Source organism: Numida meleagris, chromosome 2, assembly GCF_002078875.1.
Source record: "Numida meleagris isolate 19003 breed g44 Domestic line chromosome 2, NumMel1.0, whole genome shotgun sequence".
In the NCBI taxonomy this organism is placed as follows: Eukaryota; Metazoa; Chordata; class Aves; order Galliformes; family Numididae; genus Numida; species Numida meleagris.
Genome location: NC_034410.1, coordinates 76,619,543 through 76,640,797, shown reverse-complemented (window position 1 = coordinate 76,640,797; position 21,255 = coordinate 76,619,543). Strand labels below are relative to the sequence as shown.

The window sequence follows — 21,255 nt, the reverse complement described above, 5'->3', positions numbered from 1 at the left end:
ATTTGTTAAATCAGTGTGGATCTGACATACATTACATTTAACTCACTTTGGTAAAAAACAGCCAGCTGCTGAAGCCAGCGATTGTTTTCATAGAGGAAGCTGGTTCTATACCTTCTCAGGGTGATAAATGCACTTTCCTTTGAAATCAGTGATGCAGTCACTCAGAAAGGGCTGGAAATTGTTGTTGTTGTTTTCAATATTGTTGTTCTTTGCGAGTTGTTCATTTTTTTTTTAAATAAAGTATTACAGAATAAACATTTCAAGATTTACTAGAATATAGATTTATTTTAAAATACCACACAACCATGCTTCTTCACTACTATTAGCCTTGCATTCCCTGGTCTTTGCTTGACATATCAGACTGACAATTGAAATTAAAGCACTGAAGCAGCAAGAGAAGACTCTGACCATCTGACCCCCCCACACTTTGATAAACTCATTTTCATTGGTCCATAACATCATAACTAAATCCATATTTTTAGTTCAGTGACACTCAGATGTTCACTTCAAATACATTGAAATTCTCCAATGGAAAGACAAGACCACAGGTAGCAAACCTACTGACAGTAGATCGACTTTTTAAATTACTTCTGGATTCTTCAGAAGCAGCCCACACACCTCAGGTAGAAAACCATTAATTTTCTATTTCTGACATTGCAAAGACCTCCGATCACCTCAAAACTTTATTCCACAAGCTTTACAAGGGTCTTCCAAAACCTACTTTATTTTTAAAGAGCACAATATACACAGTAAACCAAGAAGTATCCCTTCACATTTACTGGTAAAGCAGTTTTTATTTAATTTTGTTTTTTAAACCAATCATAGCAGTTCACTCAGTAGCATTACAGTGATTTTTCAAGGACTACTCAGCAATTCACAGCAAAAACATCAGTCCCACATTTCAACCAAAGACTGTAATAGAAAACCCAACATTATACTAAGAAAAAGAAATCAGCAAAAATCCCACCTGAATAAATAACCCAAACAAGAGGAACTACTGAATGTATAAAAGGCCTGTGTTCATTTCCCAAGTGATGAAATACAATAAAAATGCAAAATTAAGTACTTAAAACTACTAAACTGTCGGAATTGTTGTAGACCAAGGCTGTTTTTCAGTCTAAATACCATATGGGTGGATGTGTTTTTCTTTCATTTACTGGAAACAAAAATCATGCTATGTCAGCACACAGCTAAATAAAACAAGGGGTTAGTTAAATACATGTTGAAAAAATCTACAGAGAAAAAGGACATTCCTGCAACATACTAAGTCTTCCTACAAGGTTTACTGGAAAAAAAAAAACTATCAGTTTACAGAAAATGAAAGGAAATGAGAAGCTCTGATGAATTTATGAAAGCACACACTCAAAACTGTACGAAGACAGTATGAAAAATAAAAGCAAATGCTGAAGTAACAGGAAGAAATCAGAAAACAGAATGAAGAAAGAACTGACAGCTAACAGTCTTCATAAGTAAAGGCTATGAGGATGAATAAAGATTAACCAACAAAAAAAAAATTACCAAGAAGATTAATTTTTACAGCTTTCACACTTGGGAGTGATTTTTAACAATTAAATATAGAAGCCACATTTTTAATCAAGTATTCCAGAGCTCTCCTGGCAGAAATGAGTTATTTCTAAAAAAACAGGTTGTAGCTACATTATAAAACTAGACATTTGCAAACTTAGGAAAAGAAAAATAACTTAAATCAGAATGTATTGTCATTAAATCTGATGTTAGAGTGCCCTCTTCAATCATGTATTTGAAAGAATCATGTTTCCTTGAATAATGCTTCAGCATTTGCAAACCATCATAAAAATAAACTACAGAAGTCTGAGGTGATCTATGAGGAATTCCTACTCATTCAAGCATAATGGCATCAGCCTCATTTCTGACTCTCATTTCACCACACCTCATTCTTAATATGAATGCACAAATCCAATGAGTAATACATACAGATACGATGCAAGTCTGTCAGACTGCTTTTGGAATGGCTCTAAGTGCCGTACTCTGGCTATAGATACCCTTCCTTTTTTTCCTCCCCACAGTACACAACATAGAAGATGAACAAGATGTTGCCTCTGCTTTCTTGCTCTTCAGATCTCAGAAGGATATTGTGATGGTGGGGACATTTTTTAAATTATGTTCACATGAGAAATGTCTTTAAAATAATACTAATGCAGAATGTAGGAGATCTCCGGTGCCTCATGAGATGCATCCTTTATTAAAGGTAAAAGACTTTCCCTAAGCCTGGGCCCTGGAAGTGTTTTCCCCACAAATAATACTCATTCACCTACACTTGTGAAATGCAGTACTGCATTCTAAATTTGATTCTGCATCTCCTTACCTGGCTACAATTCATAAGTCACAAACAAACAGCAGTGCAGAGACAAAGGATGAGCTTCCTCAGAGCAGTATTAGATTAAGTGACAGTATATTATCACACTCCAGAGGGTAAGTCAAGAACTTGAATACACCTAGTAATACAGAAATGCCTAAAGCTCATAAAACAAATACACAAATCTGGACAAGCTTGGGTGAGACTGAGGTAGCCATACTGACTGTGCAGTATACACCAAGCGACTTGCATATCAGATGGCTCTCTCAGAATCAAACCACTGCCCAAAGAACTACATTTTATTTTGTTTTCAAACAGATCAAGTTCTACCGAATTTCAGTAAAGCATTACTCATTCAGCAATGCGGCAACATTATTTTTTGCGAAGATACATCAGGACAAGGAAGGAATAAAACAAGTAGCTCCCAAAACTCAGGTGATTCTACTAGAAAACAATCAAAGATAAACTACCGTTTTTCTCCTGTGCATCTGAATTACTTTGGTTTTGAACAGCAGCATGCATAGCTTGGGGGTTTCCTTCTTGTGGCTTCAGACTGGCACTGTAATTCGATTAAGCCAGTTCTCTAAGGCTTTTTTAGTTTTCAAAAGTAACAAATTGGTACTTTGAAGTAGCACATCAATGAAATCATAATTACCTGAGCAATTGGAAGTGTAGTAACATAATAATCCATACAGTGAAAACTGAAACCATGGTTATGCTCGTTTGATACCTTACTAGATTAAATACTAACAAGTGATTGGGAAAATTGAAGATGACATGAAAAGAAAATGCTTTCTTGGTTCTCTGTATAAATCAGAGCAATTTGCTTTCTGTTTTGCACGTCATCCATGACAACAGGAAATGCACTGCATTCCTTTATGCAATAAGGAATAAAAACCCTGTAGACCATTGTGTATCTCAGTGTAGACCCTTAACAAAAGGTATATGTCCAGAGTAAGAAATAGGCCTCTGCTTTGCTTTAAAAGCAATCATAAATTCCTCCTCGCCTTGAGAACAGTACTTAATGTTCTTAAAGCTCAGGCCATCACATCATTAATTCTACCTCACTCTCTTCAACAAGTATTTCTGAAGCAATAGGCGATAACTAAGTCCACACCAGAGTCTTTTAAAGGCAGAACTGAGAAAATCAGATTTATGTTTTAACAGGCAAGTAAATGATAATACAACAGACAAATACACAGCCAAACACAAGGGAAAACATATCTACTTCATTCCATGCCAACTAACCTGTGTGAATGTTAGTGAGAGCAAGTAGCAGAAAGACAGGTCAAAGCAAAGCATGACAGATGAGTCACAACTCACTTTATCAAAATCTTTTGCTTCTTCCCCTCTACAAATTTTCAGGGAAGGACTCTTGGCTCAGTTGCTAACATCCCTTCTGTACAGCCTTTTTTAGTAGAAATAGTTTCAGACATCCTTTGTCTGAGATCCCAGTTTTATGGCCATTAAATGGATATTAAAGTAAATGTAGACATTTAAGGTAAGCCACTGTAGCCCAGTCCTATCACTGTAATATTCATAACCCTTAAATAATGTTGGAAAGAGTTTAGTGTCGTTTTACAAGATCTACTATGCGACATTGCAGTGAAATGCTGTAAAAGATGGTTTACCAGTAAAAAGTATTCTTCAAGAGATAGTCCTGATGTTCACAGCTGTGCTTCACCACATGCCAGACTGCAATCATCTTTCCCATTGCACACTCCAGCATATATATTTGCTCCTTTCTTCTTTTTGTGTACAGAAGAAAAACATTCTACTGTACCATTTATCTTCAAGTCAGATACTGTAAGTCCAAGAAATATGTCTTTCAACTGCTAATGAAACTTCACAGGCTTTGTGTTGACCCAAAAAGCAGTCTCTGCAAATTCCCTTGGCCTGAGCTAATTTTAGTTATGTTAGCAATTGCCTAGCAGTCAGGTGACAACTTCCTAACTTGATCTAGCTTAGTTCTACAGATAGCACGCACGCAGAGGTTTGACAAACTTGCATGGTCACTACATAGCAAAGTCTCCCTCCTCAGACATATTCAGAAGCTGACTGACACAGTCTGTGGAAACTGACTTTAGGCAGCCCTGCTTGTGCAGGATTAAACTAAATTACCTTCGGAGGCCGCTTGCAGCCATTCTGTTATTTTGTAATTAAATGGGGCCAAGGTAAGCTATTATTTAATTTTGACTCGCTGTTAATTAGTGAAGATAAGTCAAACTTTACCTGGGAACCCAAGGAAAGACAAAGCAAGCAGAATGTTACAAAATAGGGAAGTGCTGTAACCATGTTACCAGGTTAGAAAGGACAATGTTAGGGCAGTGACAGCTCCCCACTGCAAATCACTATCAAAGAGAGCGACAGGGAGAACTTGCTTCACTTCCAAGGAAAAGCCAAGCAGTGATGCCATGATTCTGAAGGACCTCACATGACACAGCTCAGAGTAAAAATAAGCTCAACTGGAAAAATCCTTGCCCATCTCACTATAAATGAGAAAATGAGACCAGGTCAACTCAGATTTAATGAAGCTAGCCAGACCAACTTCCTGTGGAATCAGAGATTGTCTTCCTGACACGCTCAAGCAAGCAAGTCTCACACATACCATATCCAAGGTTTGGGCACAAAGGGTTCAAAATTCATGGCCAAGTAGGTGACTTTTGAAATTCTTCCTAAATCAGAGACCTTAGGACAAAATCAGGGTCATCTGCAAAGACTTATGCCAACAAAAACTCATTTCTGCAGTTTTGTCTTCACAGAAATACACACAATTATAATGAAGGGATGCAAGTCTGTTAAAGAATATACTCGTTATATTTGCTTGTTGTATCATATCCCATTTAAAAACACACATTTATGGCTGAAGTGCAAAGTATCCGCATCTTTACACTCAGTTTGCAACAGTTTGATGTATGATGTACATTGATTATGCTTGTTTAGCTTACCTAATGAAGACATTTGGGAACTACGGCTCATTTGAGAAGCCACTGGCACACCACTCCCAAGAACAGTAGCAAATGCTACACAGTATCGAAAAGAATACGTTTTAGGTTAGCCAATTCAAGTACTTGAACTTATATGCTTCCCTTAACATTATTGAACCTTGTTTTACTCAATTTTCCATATCACAGTTATTGATTTCTGTAACGATTTCTCATATTCTTTAATCAACCACATTACATCCTTCAACTACACCTTTCTATGTTTTCAAATGATCAATGTACTCCCCAACGTTTTAGAGATTATAAACCTCCATAACCTGAGATATAGGTTACATTACACTTATCATCTAACAAATGAAGTCAAAGTTGAAAATTTCAGTACATAAACAAACAGGATGTTCAAGATTCTCCTTCTGGTGTAACTTCCAAGTTTCTTGCTTCACATCCTCTAGAATGTTTCAAATCATAGGCCCACACAGTGTCTATTCCCTCTCCAGTTGTATGATCTGGGATCCAGCACGGGAATGGAAAACGACAAGCAATGATTCTGGCGTTACATCCAAGTTCTTCTTTGAGCTTCTTCTCCAGCTCTGGCATCTGTGGAGCACCAATAAAAAACTTTCAGAAACAGTATAAACCAGAAGCATTCTCTAATTCAAGTGTCTAAGACAAGACAAAGGTTTGAGGAATTTTTGAAAAAAAAAATTAGGGAAAAACCCACAGAACCACAAACAACAAGTTCAGAAAAGACTTCGCTGATTCTAATTCATTATCTTCTTCAGTGGGATTCTTCTCTGTAGAGAATGAGAGCTTAGCACTCCAAATTTATATTATTTGTAACACCCAAGCTGCATAAATTGTTTGTTGTGTGATACCTGAAAGCCAATGCCTCTCATGACTTCCAGTCTAACCTCAAACCAGTCCTTGGGATGCTCAAAATACCATGTTTGGTCAGTAATCCAAAGTAAGCATTTTGCTGGTACTATACAGTAAAGTACTAATGCATTAAATATCATCGAAATTGAGCTTTGTTGCCCCATGCCTATTAACATGCTGACATGACTACTTTCAGCAGTACTGTATGAAACACCATATACTTCGAAGACCTGCTCAGAACAGCTTTCCTCCACTGGCTTTTGTATCAGCTCAATTTTTGCAAAGGGATATACCATTACTCCTCCTAGACGGAGCAACGCTCTGCCCAAATATTTTATCTTACGTATGCCAGAAATTCCACTATAGATTGTGAGAAATGTATTAACACATTTAGACTTCAAAGGAATTCAATTCCAACCTCAGAGATATATTTTATCATGAGAAGAAGAAAAAAAATAAATCAAGAAAAATCCACTTTATAGATCTATCCATTTCTCTCCTTTGGAAAAGTCTGATGTTATGCTTAAGTAGATCACCTCATATCAATTTGAAATTCCTTCCTACAAATGGCATCTATCATAGCAAGTAATTACAGCAAGAAGCTCCAAAATTAAAATCTATTTATTTTCATATCTTTGATGTATTTTGATGTAATGGCATAGCATTTAGCTATTAAAAAGGTTAAAAGGACAGGAACTACTGACAAATACAGTTAAATTGAACTCAGGACGGACACAAAATAAAACTAAAACAAACACATAACATTTTTTTTCAGTTGGTCTTGTTTTATAATATTTCCAAAAGTTGAAGCTGACTTCTGCTATCACATACATTTAAGGTGTACATCTTTGATGCAGCCTCCCACTATACTTATGTTTAAATTACAAGTAAATATTTTAGGAAAATTATTCAGAGGTAACTCATTGGTATATTAGATCTATGAATAATATTTTTAAGCATAGCGTGCTCTGATTTTGTCCATATAGCAAATGCTTTTAAATATTTTTGCTACTGAATCTTAAATAAATGAGAAAGCAAGCCCAATTTAATCTCTCAAACTGAGCTCATACACCAGAAGAGGTAGGACTAAGTTGTTACAGCAATTAAAATAGTTTACGAATGTGGACCTAGCCCAACCTTTAACAATTAACAATGAAAGACAGTGACATCTCACATCTCAAATTAGAAAATTTCATTAATACTTCAGCCAAAAAGAACCGTATCCTTGAGCCAAAGTAGGATTAAAGCTCTCAGTAACTTTAGATGTTATAATCATACTTTATTTGATATCAGAATGATTTTATTACTTATTTAAATGTCTACATAAATATACAGTTCAGTAAAACCTTGTGTAGTATATACATGGTTAAATTCAACAGAAGTCGTGAACATGAGCACCTAGTAAAACTTCTGTCATCTCATCCCAAATAAAAGTCTCTTTGCAATGACTCACTGAAAAACAGCTTCCCCCAGATGCTTACAAGAACAGAGAGGCCTCACAGTCTTCCCTGAAGATCAATACATCCTCAATACATCCCAGATCTGTTAGCTAATCTTGGATGCAAAATAAAAGCGCAGTGTGACAGCATCAAATCAGACCAGTATTACTGTAAGAGCTAAAGACATTTACTGCCTTCAGTAAAAAAGAGAAAATGCATTAGAGTTTCTACAAAAACAATTCAGGCATTCAGGAGGCTAAGCATTCACAACTTGAAAAGTAAATTTAAAGACACAAGAAGGAAATTAATTCTCAGGAAACACAGTAGTTTGTATGTTTGGGTCTGTTACATTTCTGATGGGATTTTTATTGGAAGAATTCAGTCTGATATTTACAGGATTTACTGAAGTAATTCTGAGACTAATAGCTACTCTTTCCATCATATCTGTTACTAACTTACCCCCATTTTATACTATTACTTTTAAAATTCAGCCAGTATTTCCAGGGTATTTAGTTATTTTCATAAACTGGAAATAAGCTTCTCCACCTGCACTTCCGCCCTTGGTGCAAACGCAGAATTTCTGACTTCAGATTCCAATCTTCACACTGCCCCCTCCTGGAACTCAAGCTAGAGAACATGCAACATTCAAACCTGGGAACAACTGCAGCACAAGCACTGCACTTGTTCTCACTAAAATGCCACCAGAAAAAAAGGAGATAGTAAAGAAGTAAAAAGCACTGCATTTGCACTTCAGTTTTCAACGTGAGTTTAGGTGTGAATCTGAAGCAGGCATTTAACTCCAACACTGTCAAAGAAAAAGTGAACAGCAGGGAAACATCCTTATGCTTCTCTGAGCATGCACCTTCCTATTGCTACGCCAGAAATAATATCAATGTATGCTGTACAGTGTGCCATCGTGTAGAGCTCTGCAGCCACTTCATTGCACATCTGCCCTAGCAGAAAAAGGAGCAATACAGAAGCATCTAAAGGATATTTCCATTTCACTCCTGCATATGCATTCAACCTATATAGAAAACACTAATAAAGAAATAAAATAGTAAATACTTAAGATTTCCTCCTCTTTTCTAGCAAGAAGAGAAAAATAAGAACTAGATAAAGCTGAAAGCCAAAGTAAAAGTAAACTCTGACTGATCTAATATACCAAATAAGTAGCATCTATGCAACCATATCTCAGCAATCTTGAATGACCCATTTTCACCAGAGACACGATCAACATAAACTACAAAGCTCTCCTAAGAAGAATATGTGCCTTTACACATCCTACACTTGAAGTATCTGTCTCCCTTCCTAAACCCTCACAGTCTAACATGAGCAAGGGATTATTTCCGTACATTAGCTGCTGGCCTGATGTGAGGTGATAGCATTTTCAGATAACACAATGGAAGTTCAACACCGTCTAGTAACAAGTTCACAGAAAGCAGCTGTAAGCAGCTCCCTTCTCCATCTCCCTGCAAACATCCCATTTCTTTCCAGTGTGAAAAATTGAAATTTTGAAGAATCAATCTATCACCTTCTCAAAGCAACTTAAGCACAGCAGTTTTCATTTTACTTCTGACCTTCACTAATGGATAGTAAAGACAACAAAAAGAGCTCTAGCCTGCATGCTGCCACATGTTTTATCAGGTTTTATCATGGGCATAAACAACCAAAAAGAAATACCTAAATATTAGTATTACCTTTGACATTTTGTAGATTAACATTTGACATTTTGCAGATTAATTGGTTTTGAAGTATTTAAACAACTCAAAAACAGTAAACTTACCATTTGAGGCACCCCAAAAACAACAACATTTGTATAACGTGAAAAAGAAACCTAGAAAAAAAACAAATCTTAAAAATATATATTAAAAACAAACAAAAATCAGCATTTATAATTTCAAAAGTTCTCATCATTCTTTTACTGTAGACCCTCTAACTAGAGTCCTTTTAACAGGAATTTAGTCCAGAAGAAAAAAAAAAACAAGAAATGAGATCCCGTATCAACTTTACATCACATGAATTTCCACATACAGACAGCTTTATAATGCTGTGTACTAGAAAACTACAGCCTGGTCAAAAATACAGCATCAGTTCCAGGAGGAAAAGAAAATACTTGTAGGATTTCGCTCACTGCTAAGTTTTGCCAGAACTCCTATATGTATATTGAGGTCTGTTATGCTTATCCCATTTTGTTAGATGTTGGCTAGAAATTGAAGTTTCCCACTCCAATGCCTAGGCTCTTTTCACCAGCACCCAGTTTTCCAGCACTCCTCTCTTGAACAGAGATAAGGAGTACATTCACACTTGTAATAGGTAAAGCAGATACAAGGAATTTTGTGAACAAAACACCACTTGAAGACTGATAGGAATAGCTGGAGAGAGACAGCCATAAATACTACAAAAAAATAAGTCTCACTGAAGAAGCAATTTTGACTCAAATGATTGAACACTGCAAAAAAATTTTGATTGTACCTTAGCTTAAAGCAACACTCGGAATCACATAACACGCTGCACAGAAGAACACACTTTTAATGAAATACCAAATTAGACTGTACTTGCGCGTTACTGACTCAACAAAAAAGGCAGCAGCCTTACAGCAGCCTACATTACTCAACACACAGAAGTACAACACACTATGCTCTTGGAGCCTGTGCAAGTACAGCAAGACACTGAAGCACAAAAGCAGCAAAGCACTGCATTGCATGGTGACCTTTGCCTCTACGGTTTAAGTGCTCTTCTCAAAGTCCAGAACAGCAACCCATGGTCAGACAGCATTCTAGTTCTTTCACGAAAGTAACCTCCAAATCAAGTAAGTCTCTCAGACATTCTAGATTCATTCTTTGTTTTTTTCACCACCTACCTTCCATAAGTCTGAAATATAAAATTTGGCGTTGTGATGTACCCCATCCCTCCAGGCACGGTATCTAGAGTACCAGACTAACCAGGGATTTAACTCATAACCAACTGCTTCAAATCCCCTTTTAGCAGCTGCTATCACCTACAATGAAGAAAAGAAATATTCACTTAGAAACAGAGAAAGTCCAAGAAAGTACATTGACCTCAACAGGAGAAAGGAGACAGTGTTACTTAAAATGTAAGCCAAAGGAATGCACTTCTGTAAGCAATCAGATCTTATTTGCTAAGAGATTAATAGTATAACAAACAAAAAAAACCAAACTGTATTTTACTATTGTGACGAGTCCCATTGAAACTGATATTGATGCAAACAAATCACTTAAACATGCACAGGACAAAGGTGTGAGCTTGTACTACGTCTACGATTTACACAAATGTTGAACTTCACATATTCACAATACCATCTTTGAATTAAAGAGTACTAAAACTGACCATGGAGACAGTAACAAACAAGTAGATACACTCAGAGCATATCAGACAGGGATCTACTGGAGAGAGTCCAGTGGAGGGCCACAAAGACGATAAAGGGCCCAGAGCACCTCTCTTATGAGGAAAGACTGAGCGACCTGGGTCTGTTCAGCCTGGGGAAAAGAAGACTCAGAGGGGATCTGATCAATGTCTATAAATACCTAAGGTGCGAGAGGCAAAGGGATGAAACCAGACTCTTTTCAGGGGTTTGTGGCAATAGGACAAGGAGAAATGGCCACAAACTGGAGCACAGGAAGCTCCATACAAATGTGCATAAGAACTTCTTCACAGTGAGCTTGACGGAGCATGGGAACAGGCTGCTCAGAGAGGTTGTGGAGTCCCCTTCTCTGGAAACACTCAAGACCCACCTGGACACCTACCTGAGCAACCTGGTCTAGGGAGCCTGCTTTGCATGAGGGTTGGACTAGATGATCTCTAGAGGTCCCTTCCAGCCAATTCTGTGATTTAACCTCATTGAGAAGCAGCAATAGGCAGGCACTTGATAGGTCATTTTGGATTTCATGCTGGGATCTTTCAGTAGAAAGACTGTAAATGTACACTCCTTTAAATTAAACCTTAAGATTGAAAACTGGTAAGCTGTATAGCAAATGCCTTCAAAAACAGATCAAAACCTGCTGGTTTTACTTTTTTTTTTTTAAGGTAAACACAAACCAAAAAGGCACCAGTTTTTAGAAACATTAAAAACCTAAGATTGAGTCACAATTTAAAAGCTTACTGCCAAGTTCTAATCAGGAAAAGCCTGATTACTTACGAATTACAGAACAGGCAAGGTGGAATCAGGAAGAAATGCAAGTTTTTTCATACAACATCCCATGTCTTATCTGCACAAGATGTTTCATGCTATTGAAATAATGCTTCTTCCATCATGCACACCAATTTGCAAGTATACTGAAACAACATAACATTTTTACCATGCTTAAAATAAAGATACAGTCGTTTTATCCACAGGTAACACATGAGTAGGTGCTAAATATCTAAGAACATATGAACAGAAGATCAACTTCTTTCCAATACAGATGCACTAAGGCAACACCAAGCATCCAGTTTTAGGCACCTGGCTCTCCAAGTAGTCCTCAGTTTCCATTTAGGCACTGATGCGTGTACACGCACATTTCTATATATATACATATATATATATACACACACACAAATCAAGTGCCTCAGATGCTCAGGTGCTATATACATATACACGTTCAGATTAAGTGCGTCAGACGAGGGTCAAGAGCCAGAATGCTGAGTAGAAAGGACACCAAGAATAGCAGTTCTCTTGTACCAATGTGCTTTTCTCTGTTTCTCACTCAGGCCCAAGTCCTTCACAGATTCGGATTTCAAAACCAAACTTTGCAGTATGGACAAACAGTTGAATCATTCACATAAAACATGGACAAAAGCAGTATTCAAGAACTATTTTTTCTTTTACCACATCCATCTTTAAAAGGGGCAGCCAGCACTGCACAAAGGCGTGAAGTCTGTAGCTTTAATGACACCATGACATTTATTTTTTTCAACCCATCATCCATTTCTCATTCTCTTCTGTTGTGCAATTACTTTTATCCAGTAAGCACAGAGCTGCACTTCCAAAAGGGGAGGGTTGTTTAAGCTCACAGCCCCTTGTACTACAGTTATAGACCTACACAGAATACAACTTCTGGGGAAACACAATGCCAATACTTTAATTATATCTTTTTATGTGAACAGTGAAATTCTTTCCAAGGAACAGGATGGGGTTATGATTCTAAATGCCACTTTGTCAAGCTGAGGGTAAGAATGGAACAGAACTATTGATCGCTCACCCAGCCTGAATGTAAACCGTTCTCAGGTTTGTGGCTTTGCACAGGACTCAAAAACAGCAGATGCCAGGAACAAAATACTCAGGAAATAGCACAAAACACAGATCGCAGCCGGAGTATCTGCCACATATTTGAGAAGGAATGGAGAAAGAAGATGCCTGTGACTTACAATACGGCCATCCCCGCTACCAATGTCAACTACAGAGCCTCTTCTGCCTCGCAACATTTTCAGGACATTCTCGATCTGAGTTGAAGTTGCAGGAACAAAGGGCAGGCAAACTCTCCTCAGAGCCGGAGCCACGAAGGGGGTCACAACAGCATACAGTGCCACCAGGGTCCCACCAACACCACCCATGATCCACAGCCCCCAGTGCTTTACTCTGGAACCATCCTCAGAGCCTGCTGAGGAAGGCAAGGGGCTCTCTGCTGTTGGGGCACTCGGCATTGCACCTGAGAACAGACAACACACCATAGCAGCTTTACTGTCTGCTTCCTTAACAGAAAAAGCAATGTACTATAGTACCAAAAATGTAAGACACCAAGGGCAGGAAAACCCTTTTAGCCCTTCACTCGATTTCTAGGTGATGAGTTCCTGCTTTTAATGAGCGGAGATGCTAGGTTATCTTTCTGGGGAGAGGGGGAAGCAGCAGGTGTTTAAGTCCAGACAGTCTGTGCAGTCTCCTTCTCTGGACACAGTCAAGACCAGCCTAGGCGCTTTCTTGGGCAACCCACTGCAGGGAACCTGCTTCAGTGAGGGGATGGACTACACAGTCTCCAGAGGACCCCTCCAACCCCTACGAGCCCGTGAAGCCAGGCTCCTACCCCGCGTAGGACGGCCGCACGCCCCGGAAGAGCCCACAGCCGGTGTACACACACAGCGCCGCAAACGCTGCCACAACACTTCCAGCACCCAATACTCCGCTCGGGAACGGCTTGCAGGAGTATTTATAAAGGAGGGCAATACCATCCCAACATGGCGGGGGAGAGAGAGGAAGGGCACCCTTCTGACTGCGCTCGGGGTTGGGCTGGGGAAGGGGAAAAAGAAGGCACCTTTCTGAATCCGCGGTGTGTCTGTCCTCACCCTTCCCGTCACCCCGGTTTTGGCTCCTGTATTCTGCCCAAAGACATCCCCTTTCCTCCCCCCCGCGCTGGTGGACAGGGCCGTAGAGCGCCGCGCCGCCACTACAGCCTCAGATGCTTCCAGAACGCTCTAGCCGAGGCGCCACATAGCTCTCACCCGCGAAATATGTCTCGGGGTGGCTCTCTGCGCAGGCGCGACGCTGGGAGCGGGCGAGCGTGCTGACGTCACGGCGCGGCGGGCGCGGCGGGATCCGGCTTGTGCTCGGGTGGGCGCTGCTGTAGCCATGTCGGCCATGGGGACGCTGGCGTTTGATGAGTATGGGCGGCCCTTCCTCATCCTCAAGGACCAGGAGCGCAAGACGCGCCTCATGGGGCTCGAGGCTCTCAAGGTGAGCGGGCTGGCGGGCCCGGATCTGCCTGCGGGGGGAGCCTCGCTGGGCCGTGCCGCCATGCCGCTGTTAGGGGTGGGGGCTGCTAGGCCGCACACAGCGGTTTGCGTGCGTTGTTCTGCCTTCAGCCGCACGCGACTGTCCCCAGAGAGGTTGCAGCGTGCAGGTTAGCTTAGTATTATGATTTGGGGGTGTGCCACGATTTACTTTTTTCTCCATTGTTTTACAGTCGCACATCATGGCAGCAAAGGCTGTGGCGAGTACTCTGAGAACATCCCTTGGGCCCAATGGTAAATAACTATAATCATTCTTCTTTACTGATTGTTTTCTGTGCGTTTCTAGCTTTTTCACTCACGTTTTGAGGTTTTTTTTTTTTTTTTTCAGGCTTGGATAAGATGATGGTGGACAAAGATGGTGAGGTGACAGTGACGAATGATGGAGCCACCATCCTGAACATGATGGACGTGGATCACCAGATCGCCAAGCTTATGGTGGAGCTGGCCAAATCTCAGGATGATGAGATTGGAGATGGAACCACTGGAGTTGTGGGTAAGAGGAAATTACGCTTAATGTGGGCTTTCCAGTTCTAAAATCATATTTCCAAATGTATTTTAAGAGGAAGAGTAGCTATACCATAGCATATTTTAGAGTATTCACCGCTTCAGTACTCTTCTTGGTTTCTGTGTTAATTACAAAAAAGTTTTTGTGACTTTTTTTTAACTGCAGCTGCATTTGAAGTTAGTGTTGAAATTGCTCTTATTTGTCTAAATTTATTTGGGTGGTTTTCTTCCATAATGATCACTCTTGACTCCTGTGTTTCTTCAGTCTAAATAACATGGTTTTCTTAAGTGAATATGAGATTGGTGGTATCATTCTTACTACCTAATAATGCAGCAGAAAAAATCTGAATGCATACTTTTTAAACTTTTGACAGTGTATGAGATGTCATGCCCCCATCTGTGGGAGAGTAAACATTTGTTTCTGAATTCTGTTTCACAGTTCTGGCTGGAGCGTTATTGGAACAGGCTGAGCAATTACTAGATCGTGGTATTCACCCTATCAGAATAGCTGATGGTTATGAGCAGGCAGCCCGCATTGCTATTGACCATCTAGACAAAATCAGTGACAGCTTTCCAGTTGATCCACAGAACATCGAACCTCTGATTCAGACAGCAAAGACCACGCTAGGCTCTAAAGTGTAAGTTTACGAAAGCGAAACGAAAATATGTATATTTTCCATGCATACTCTTTGAGTTGAAAAAAAGAAGTGTTATGATGGATGATTAAATTGTTTTTGTTATTGGAGTTGCTGCTGAAGGCTTTTTTTATATTTGTTTGGGGCTAAATTCTCAATAAATTCATATTTCAGGATAAGAAATTGTGAAGCCCTTGTTCTCCAAAGGGCAGTTCCATGAAGTTAAGCAGCTGCAAAATCAATTTCATTCTGCCCATTCTATTCTGTATTTCTACATCTTAGCACATGCAAATTTTCTAAAAATAACTAAATGTTAGATTTCAAAGGATTTTTTTTTCTGAGCAGACTCATAGAATAGTTCTGGATCCATGAGTGTAGTTTTCATTACTGGTTTTAAATAAATAAATCTAGACCTTAGGGATGAAGCTCTTCTTTGCATTTGCTTTACATCATTTTTTTTTGCTGAGTAGCATAGAATAAATAAGCATCAGTTTCATTTCTCAGTTGTATTTCTTTGGCCAATTTTTGTCTGTTACTCTGAGGACTAGCTTTTTAAGATACCGTTGTGGGATTTGTATGTAAAATTATAGGACAGATTCAAGAGAAAATTAAAAAATAGAGAGCTCTCTGCCATTTTTAATTATTGTGGGAGAGAAGTTTTTATGCAGTGCAGTTTATGATTGTCATCTCAGGACACATTGTAAGACCTTCCCTGGTAGACCTGTCTTAACAGTTGTGTCTGTGACTCGAGTGTTTTGAGTAGTAGTTAATTCTCCTCATGTGTTTCCTATCGATGTCTTGAGACTATGTTTGCAAAGAGTATGTAGACAAACTACACTGTGTGTTTGATTTTTCTGTCATATTTAGTGTGTTCATATTCCTGTGAACCAACGAGCTGGATGCCTTCGTGCAGCAGATAGAAGATGTTAGCTATAGTAATATATATTCTTTTTCTGTTCAGAATTGATAGGGTCAGTTTCTTCTGAATGTGCAGATATAACATAACTTCATTGTATTTTTTTTTAATTTAGAGTTAACCGTTGTCACAGACAAATGGCAGAAATTGCTGTGAATGCTGTACTGACAGTAGCAGATATGGAACGTAAGGATGTTGATTTTGAGCTGATCAAAGTACAAGGTAAAGTGGGAGGCAGACTGGAAGATACGCAGCTGGTAAAAGGAGTGATCGTGGATAAGGATTTCAGTCATCCACAGATGCCTAAAGTGAGTGAATCCTGTGTCTGCATCTTATCTATAACAGTTTAAATAATATTTAACAAGTAGCATTTAGGTTACACTGATGTTTATCCTGTGAAAATATGTTTGTCCTGTGAAAAGGAAGGCTGTGCTAATACAAGAAAGAGGTGTGACTGTAGTCAAACTGCAACTTTTTTGTTATTGTACAGGAGCTTAAAGATGCTAAAATTGCAATCCTGACCTGCCCGTTCGAACCACCAAAGCCTAAAACCAAGCATAAGCTTGATGTCACATCTGTAGACGATTACAAGGCACTGCAGAAATATGAAAAGGAGAAGTTCGAAGAGATGGTAAAACAGGTAGAGTCTTCAGAATTATGTTTCTATTTGTAATTTTTCATAGCCTTTACACAAAACAGCGTAGTGCGTCGATTTATTTCTACAAATGAGCTAATAATCCAGGTAAGAGGCAACATGTAAGTAGTAAGTAGTAGTAAGCGTATGAATGAAAGTGAAGTTTATCTAAGTAATAGATAACACTCTAGTTGGAAATTTACTTTCATTTCTTTATTGCCTTTGTGTACAGTTATATGTGCCTTCTTCAAACTTCTGTTTTGTGATTTTAGTAGAACTAAAATCACAAAGAAATTCATTCATGAAATGCTTCATTTCTGTGTTAGTGCTGATGATTATCATTGTGTTCTGCTTTCAGATAAAAGACACTGGTGCAAACCTTGCTATTTGCCAGTGGGGTTTTGATGATGAGGCAAACCACTTGCTGCTTCAGAATGAGCTGCCTGCTGTTCGTTGGGTTGGTGGACCTGAAATAGAAGTAAGTAAAATCTTCCCAAACTGGGATTCATACCAGTTCTCAAGACTTTGTTGAGTAAGCTGCAGTAGAAATTAAAAGTTTGGACTTTCTGGGTAGAATTACGTGATCGTATGTAGTATTGGTACATACTGGAGCAAAATCACTGGAGTCCGTGTGTATTGCTCATTACAGGTTTTATCTGGCTAGGAGTGTTTTTGCTTTCAATCTCGTTTTAGAATCAAGGCATTGCCTAATGGGAAGGTAACATTTTGGAGATGTTTGACAGGTTCACTTCTTCTAGCTTTCCTTTATTAAAGCCATTATGGAAAAGTCTTCTCAAAATAACTGATTGTTTAATTTTAGTTAATCGCCATCGCAACTGGCGGACGCATCGTTCCTCGTTTCTGTGAACTCACACCAGAGAAACTGGGTTTTGCTGGTATTGTCAGAGAGATCTCCTTTGGAACAACAAAAGACAGAATGCTTGTCATTGAACAGTGCCAGAATTCCAGAGCCGTGACCATTTTCATCAGAGGAGGAAATAAAATGGTAAGATTCTTTGTTTGTATCCTGGTTTTGGCTGGGATAGTTAATTTTCCTCCTAGTAGCTGGTATAGTGATAGTTTTTGGGTGCAGGGAAATAATACTGATAGCACACTGATGTTCTAGTTATTGCTGCGTGGTGCTGGACAGAACGAAGGACTTCTCTACTCTTCACACTGCCCTGCCGGCGAGGGGCTGGGGGTGCACAAGGAGTTGGGAAGTGCCAGAACCAGGACAGCTGACCCAAAGTGGCCAAAGGGCTGTCATCTCCCAAATGGTCAGATCAACCTGGGGGGGTGGCCCGTGCAGGGCTGCTGCTCAGGGACTGACTGGGCCTTGGTCAGTGAGTGGGGAGCAATTGCTTTGTGCACCACCTTTGTTTCTTCTTTTTATTATTACTGCCTTTTTATTTGTTTTGCCTTCTTTTTTTTCTTATTAAACTGTCTCACCATGTAGCCATTTGCACGCTGAAGAACTTGTGGTTTGTTGGGCCCCTGCTGTGTTAAACCACAGCAGCTCATTACTAACGTTTGATACAGAACTTGTTGAATATGTAGTCTCTTTCATATTAAGAGCCCATTAACTCTTCCATTAATTTTGTCCAAAGTTCACCTGCAGTGTGGAAAAATTTAGGGAGGTAGGGGTTTGTAGGCAGTGGTGTTTGTGTTAAAGTCACTTGTTAGTCACATCCATGTTTTTGAATGAAAATTTTGTTTTCTTATTGGCCTATATAGTTGATAGATTGAGAAATAATTCTGTGGTCTCTTTTCCTTCATGGGAAGGTCACTTTTATGAGTGAATATGTATTTTTTGCAAGATTGTATTTTATCATATACTTACATCACTTGTTCTGATTCAGAGCATTTTAAAATGGTCTGACTTGTGGCATTTTTATGCTTCTTTGCTTAAGCTGGTTATTGACTGAATCGTTAGTGTGAAATTATATTTACTCCTATTATTATAGGTTAAGTCCTACTTTGAGTAAAAAACTTGGGAAGAAAAGAACTTCTGGAAGAGGTTTTTTTAAGAAAATAATGCTTCTTTAAAGGTTGACGTTAACTTGTTAAATCCTTCTTTGTCTATTGCACTGGGGAGTTGGCACGAAGTGCAATCTGAAAATAATGCTGGCATTTAAATTTGTGGCTTTTGTCTTGGAAATGTGCAAGATTGAAAATGTGTCCTAAGTTTTTGTAGTTGGAATTTATGGATCCAACAACTAGCACTGCAGTGTGTGTATTTTGCATTCCTTCTCTGCCACTAGGTACGTATATCTGAAAACAGTGTAACGTAGCATCAGTAGAGTTCCAGTAAAGCTAAAAAGAGATCCTGTCGTTGAATTGCGTTCTTTTTCTGTATTAAGAAATGCAGCTTCGTATTCTTCAGTTGTGCGTATAGTAAAGTGTGTGCTATTGTATCATTTCAGATTATTGAAGAAGCAAAGCGATCTCTTCATGATGCACTGTGCGTAATCCGGAATCTTGTCCGCGATAACCGCATCGTGTATGGCGGTGGCGCAGCTGAGATTTCTTGTGCCTTGGCAGTCAGTGAAGCAGCAGATAAGGTAAGGAAGGAATATTTACACATTTCTTTAATTTCCTGAGAGAAAAAGAGAGACTTAAGTCCATTTGAAGAGCTTCTAAAAAACTTCAGTTTCCAGAAAATGCATATTACAGAACTTCCTGACATTTACTGATAACCAGTATTAAAGTTCCAGTTCACCCCTTTGTAAAAGGTGTTGCAAGTACTTTTCTTTTATAAGAGCAATATAAAATGTTTTTTATTTGCAAGTAGTAATGCAGAATGCTCTGTCAGTAATTGAGATGAATATTCCCAAGAAAACCGCGTGTCGTATTTTATAGCTAGTACGAAAGTGCACTTTTGCTCACTTGGGAAATAAAAGGTGTATCATTTTTATTTTTCATTTCCTAGTGCCCATCTTTGGAACAGTATGCGATGAGGGCATTTGCAGATGCCCTGGAGGTAATTCCCATGGCCCTTTCGGAGAACAGTGGAATGAATCCAATTCAGACCATGACTGAAGTACGGGCTAGACAAGTGAAGGAAAACAATCCTGCTCTTGGCATTGATTGTTTGCAGAAAGGAACAAATGGTAAGAAGTGTAATGTGGAGAAGGAGGAACAGGATTTCCTTCCTCAGAAATCCAAAAGCTTTCAATTTTATCTCTCAGCAATCTTTTTTTTTTTTTTTAATACATCTGTCCGAATTACAAAATCTTTTATCTTACCTTTTAAGTGGGAGTGGGGGTGGAGAGAGAAATGATGTACAACAGGAAGAAAATATGTAACTGTGTTATGGCACTTCAACTTTCACTGACTGCTCTACTCTTAGGATGCATCTGATACCTGTATACAGAAATGCAGCAAGGTGAAGTAACAACTGAGGAAGACTTAGTTGGGAAAAAAGAGTTTGATATTAATGTTCTAAGATCTTTGGGAAGAACCCAGGCTTAAAACTCTTGTTTATACAAATTAATTATTGTTGCCAAGAGTAATAATTCTATTACGTTCTTTAAAATTACATAGAAAATAACTGTCTCAGGTAAATATTACATTTAGGTTCGAGGAGCGTATCTAATTCTTTCACATCCTTTTTTTTCCAGATATGAAACAGCAACATGTTATAGAAACCTTGATTGGTAAGAAACAACAGATTTCTCTGGCAACTCAGGTCGTTAGAATGATTCTGAAGATTGATGATATCCGTAGGCCTGGAGAATCTGAAGAGTAAAGGTTGAAAATCAAGAAAAGTTAAGGGGGCCACAGCACTAGCGAAGACGGTAGTATTCTGATGCTTCATCTTCAGCTATTTATTTTGGACACTGTTTCAGATGCTGTAACGGCTAATTGTTGGAAAATAAAATGCAATTTAGCACTGGTGGTTTCAAGACTTGTTTCAGAACTGTCACTGCATCTTTGCTTAAGTGTGGATTTTTTTAGGAAAAACATCTTGAACGTGTAGCAGGGGAAAGACATGGATAGTGCATTAATAGAATTTCGTAGGTCCTTTCACATTGTTCCTACAGCTAATTTCTTAAACTGCTTGTGAGCGAAGCCCACAGATTTTCATTTTAAGGAGTCTGTCACTCTTCAGTGAAGGAAGCAGAAAATAATTTTAGCCTTCAGTAATTCTTACATGCTAAATACATTGAATATGAAGTTTACATTTGAAGATTTAAGGCACCATATAACATGTTTCCAGTTGCTTACCAGTTTTTGCTTGTGGTACTGAAT

The 21,255-nt window shown here is 38.9% G+C and overlaps 2 protein-coding genes across 3 annotated transcripts; one reads left to right on the top strand and one right to left on the bottom strand.

Moving 5' to 3' along the window:
• On the bottom strand, positions 707-14,029 carry FAM173B (family with sequence similarity 173 member B). 2 transcript variants are annotated; one of them, XM_021387359.1, is made up of 5 exons: positions 13,841-14,029; positions 12,960-13,240; positions 10,456-10,593; positions 9,379-9,429; positions 707-5,877 (listed from the first exon to the last, which is right to left on the bottom strand). In XM_021387359.1, exons 2-5 carry the CDS (start codon positions 13,233-13,235, stop codon positions 5,680-5,682), a joined length of 663 nt encoding a protein of 220 aa, XP_021243034.1. In that variant the 5' UTR covers positions 13,236-13,240; positions 13,841-14,029; the 3' UTR covers positions 707-5,679. The 2 variants fall into 2 exon arrangements, with proteins under 2 accessions (XP_021243034.1, XP_021243033.1); XM_021387358.1 differs by lacking the exon at positions 13,841-14,029 and adding an exon at positions 13,613-13,772.
• On the top strand, positions 14,077-20,909 carry CCT5 (chaperonin containing TCP1 subunit 5). The gene is made up of 11 exons (XM_021387357.1): positions 14,077-14,259; positions 14,489-14,549; positions 14,644-14,808; positions 15,259-15,457; positions 16,486-16,678; positions 16,861-17,010; positions 17,363-17,482; positions 17,825-18,010; positions 19,428-19,565; positions 19,934-20,114; positions 20,625-20,909. The coding sequence occupies exons 1-11, from the start codon at positions 14,155-14,157 to the stop codon at positions 20,750-20,752; spliced, it is 1,626 nt and encodes a 541-aa protein (XP_021243032.1). The 5' UTR covers positions 14,077-14,154; the 3' UTR covers positions 20,753-20,909.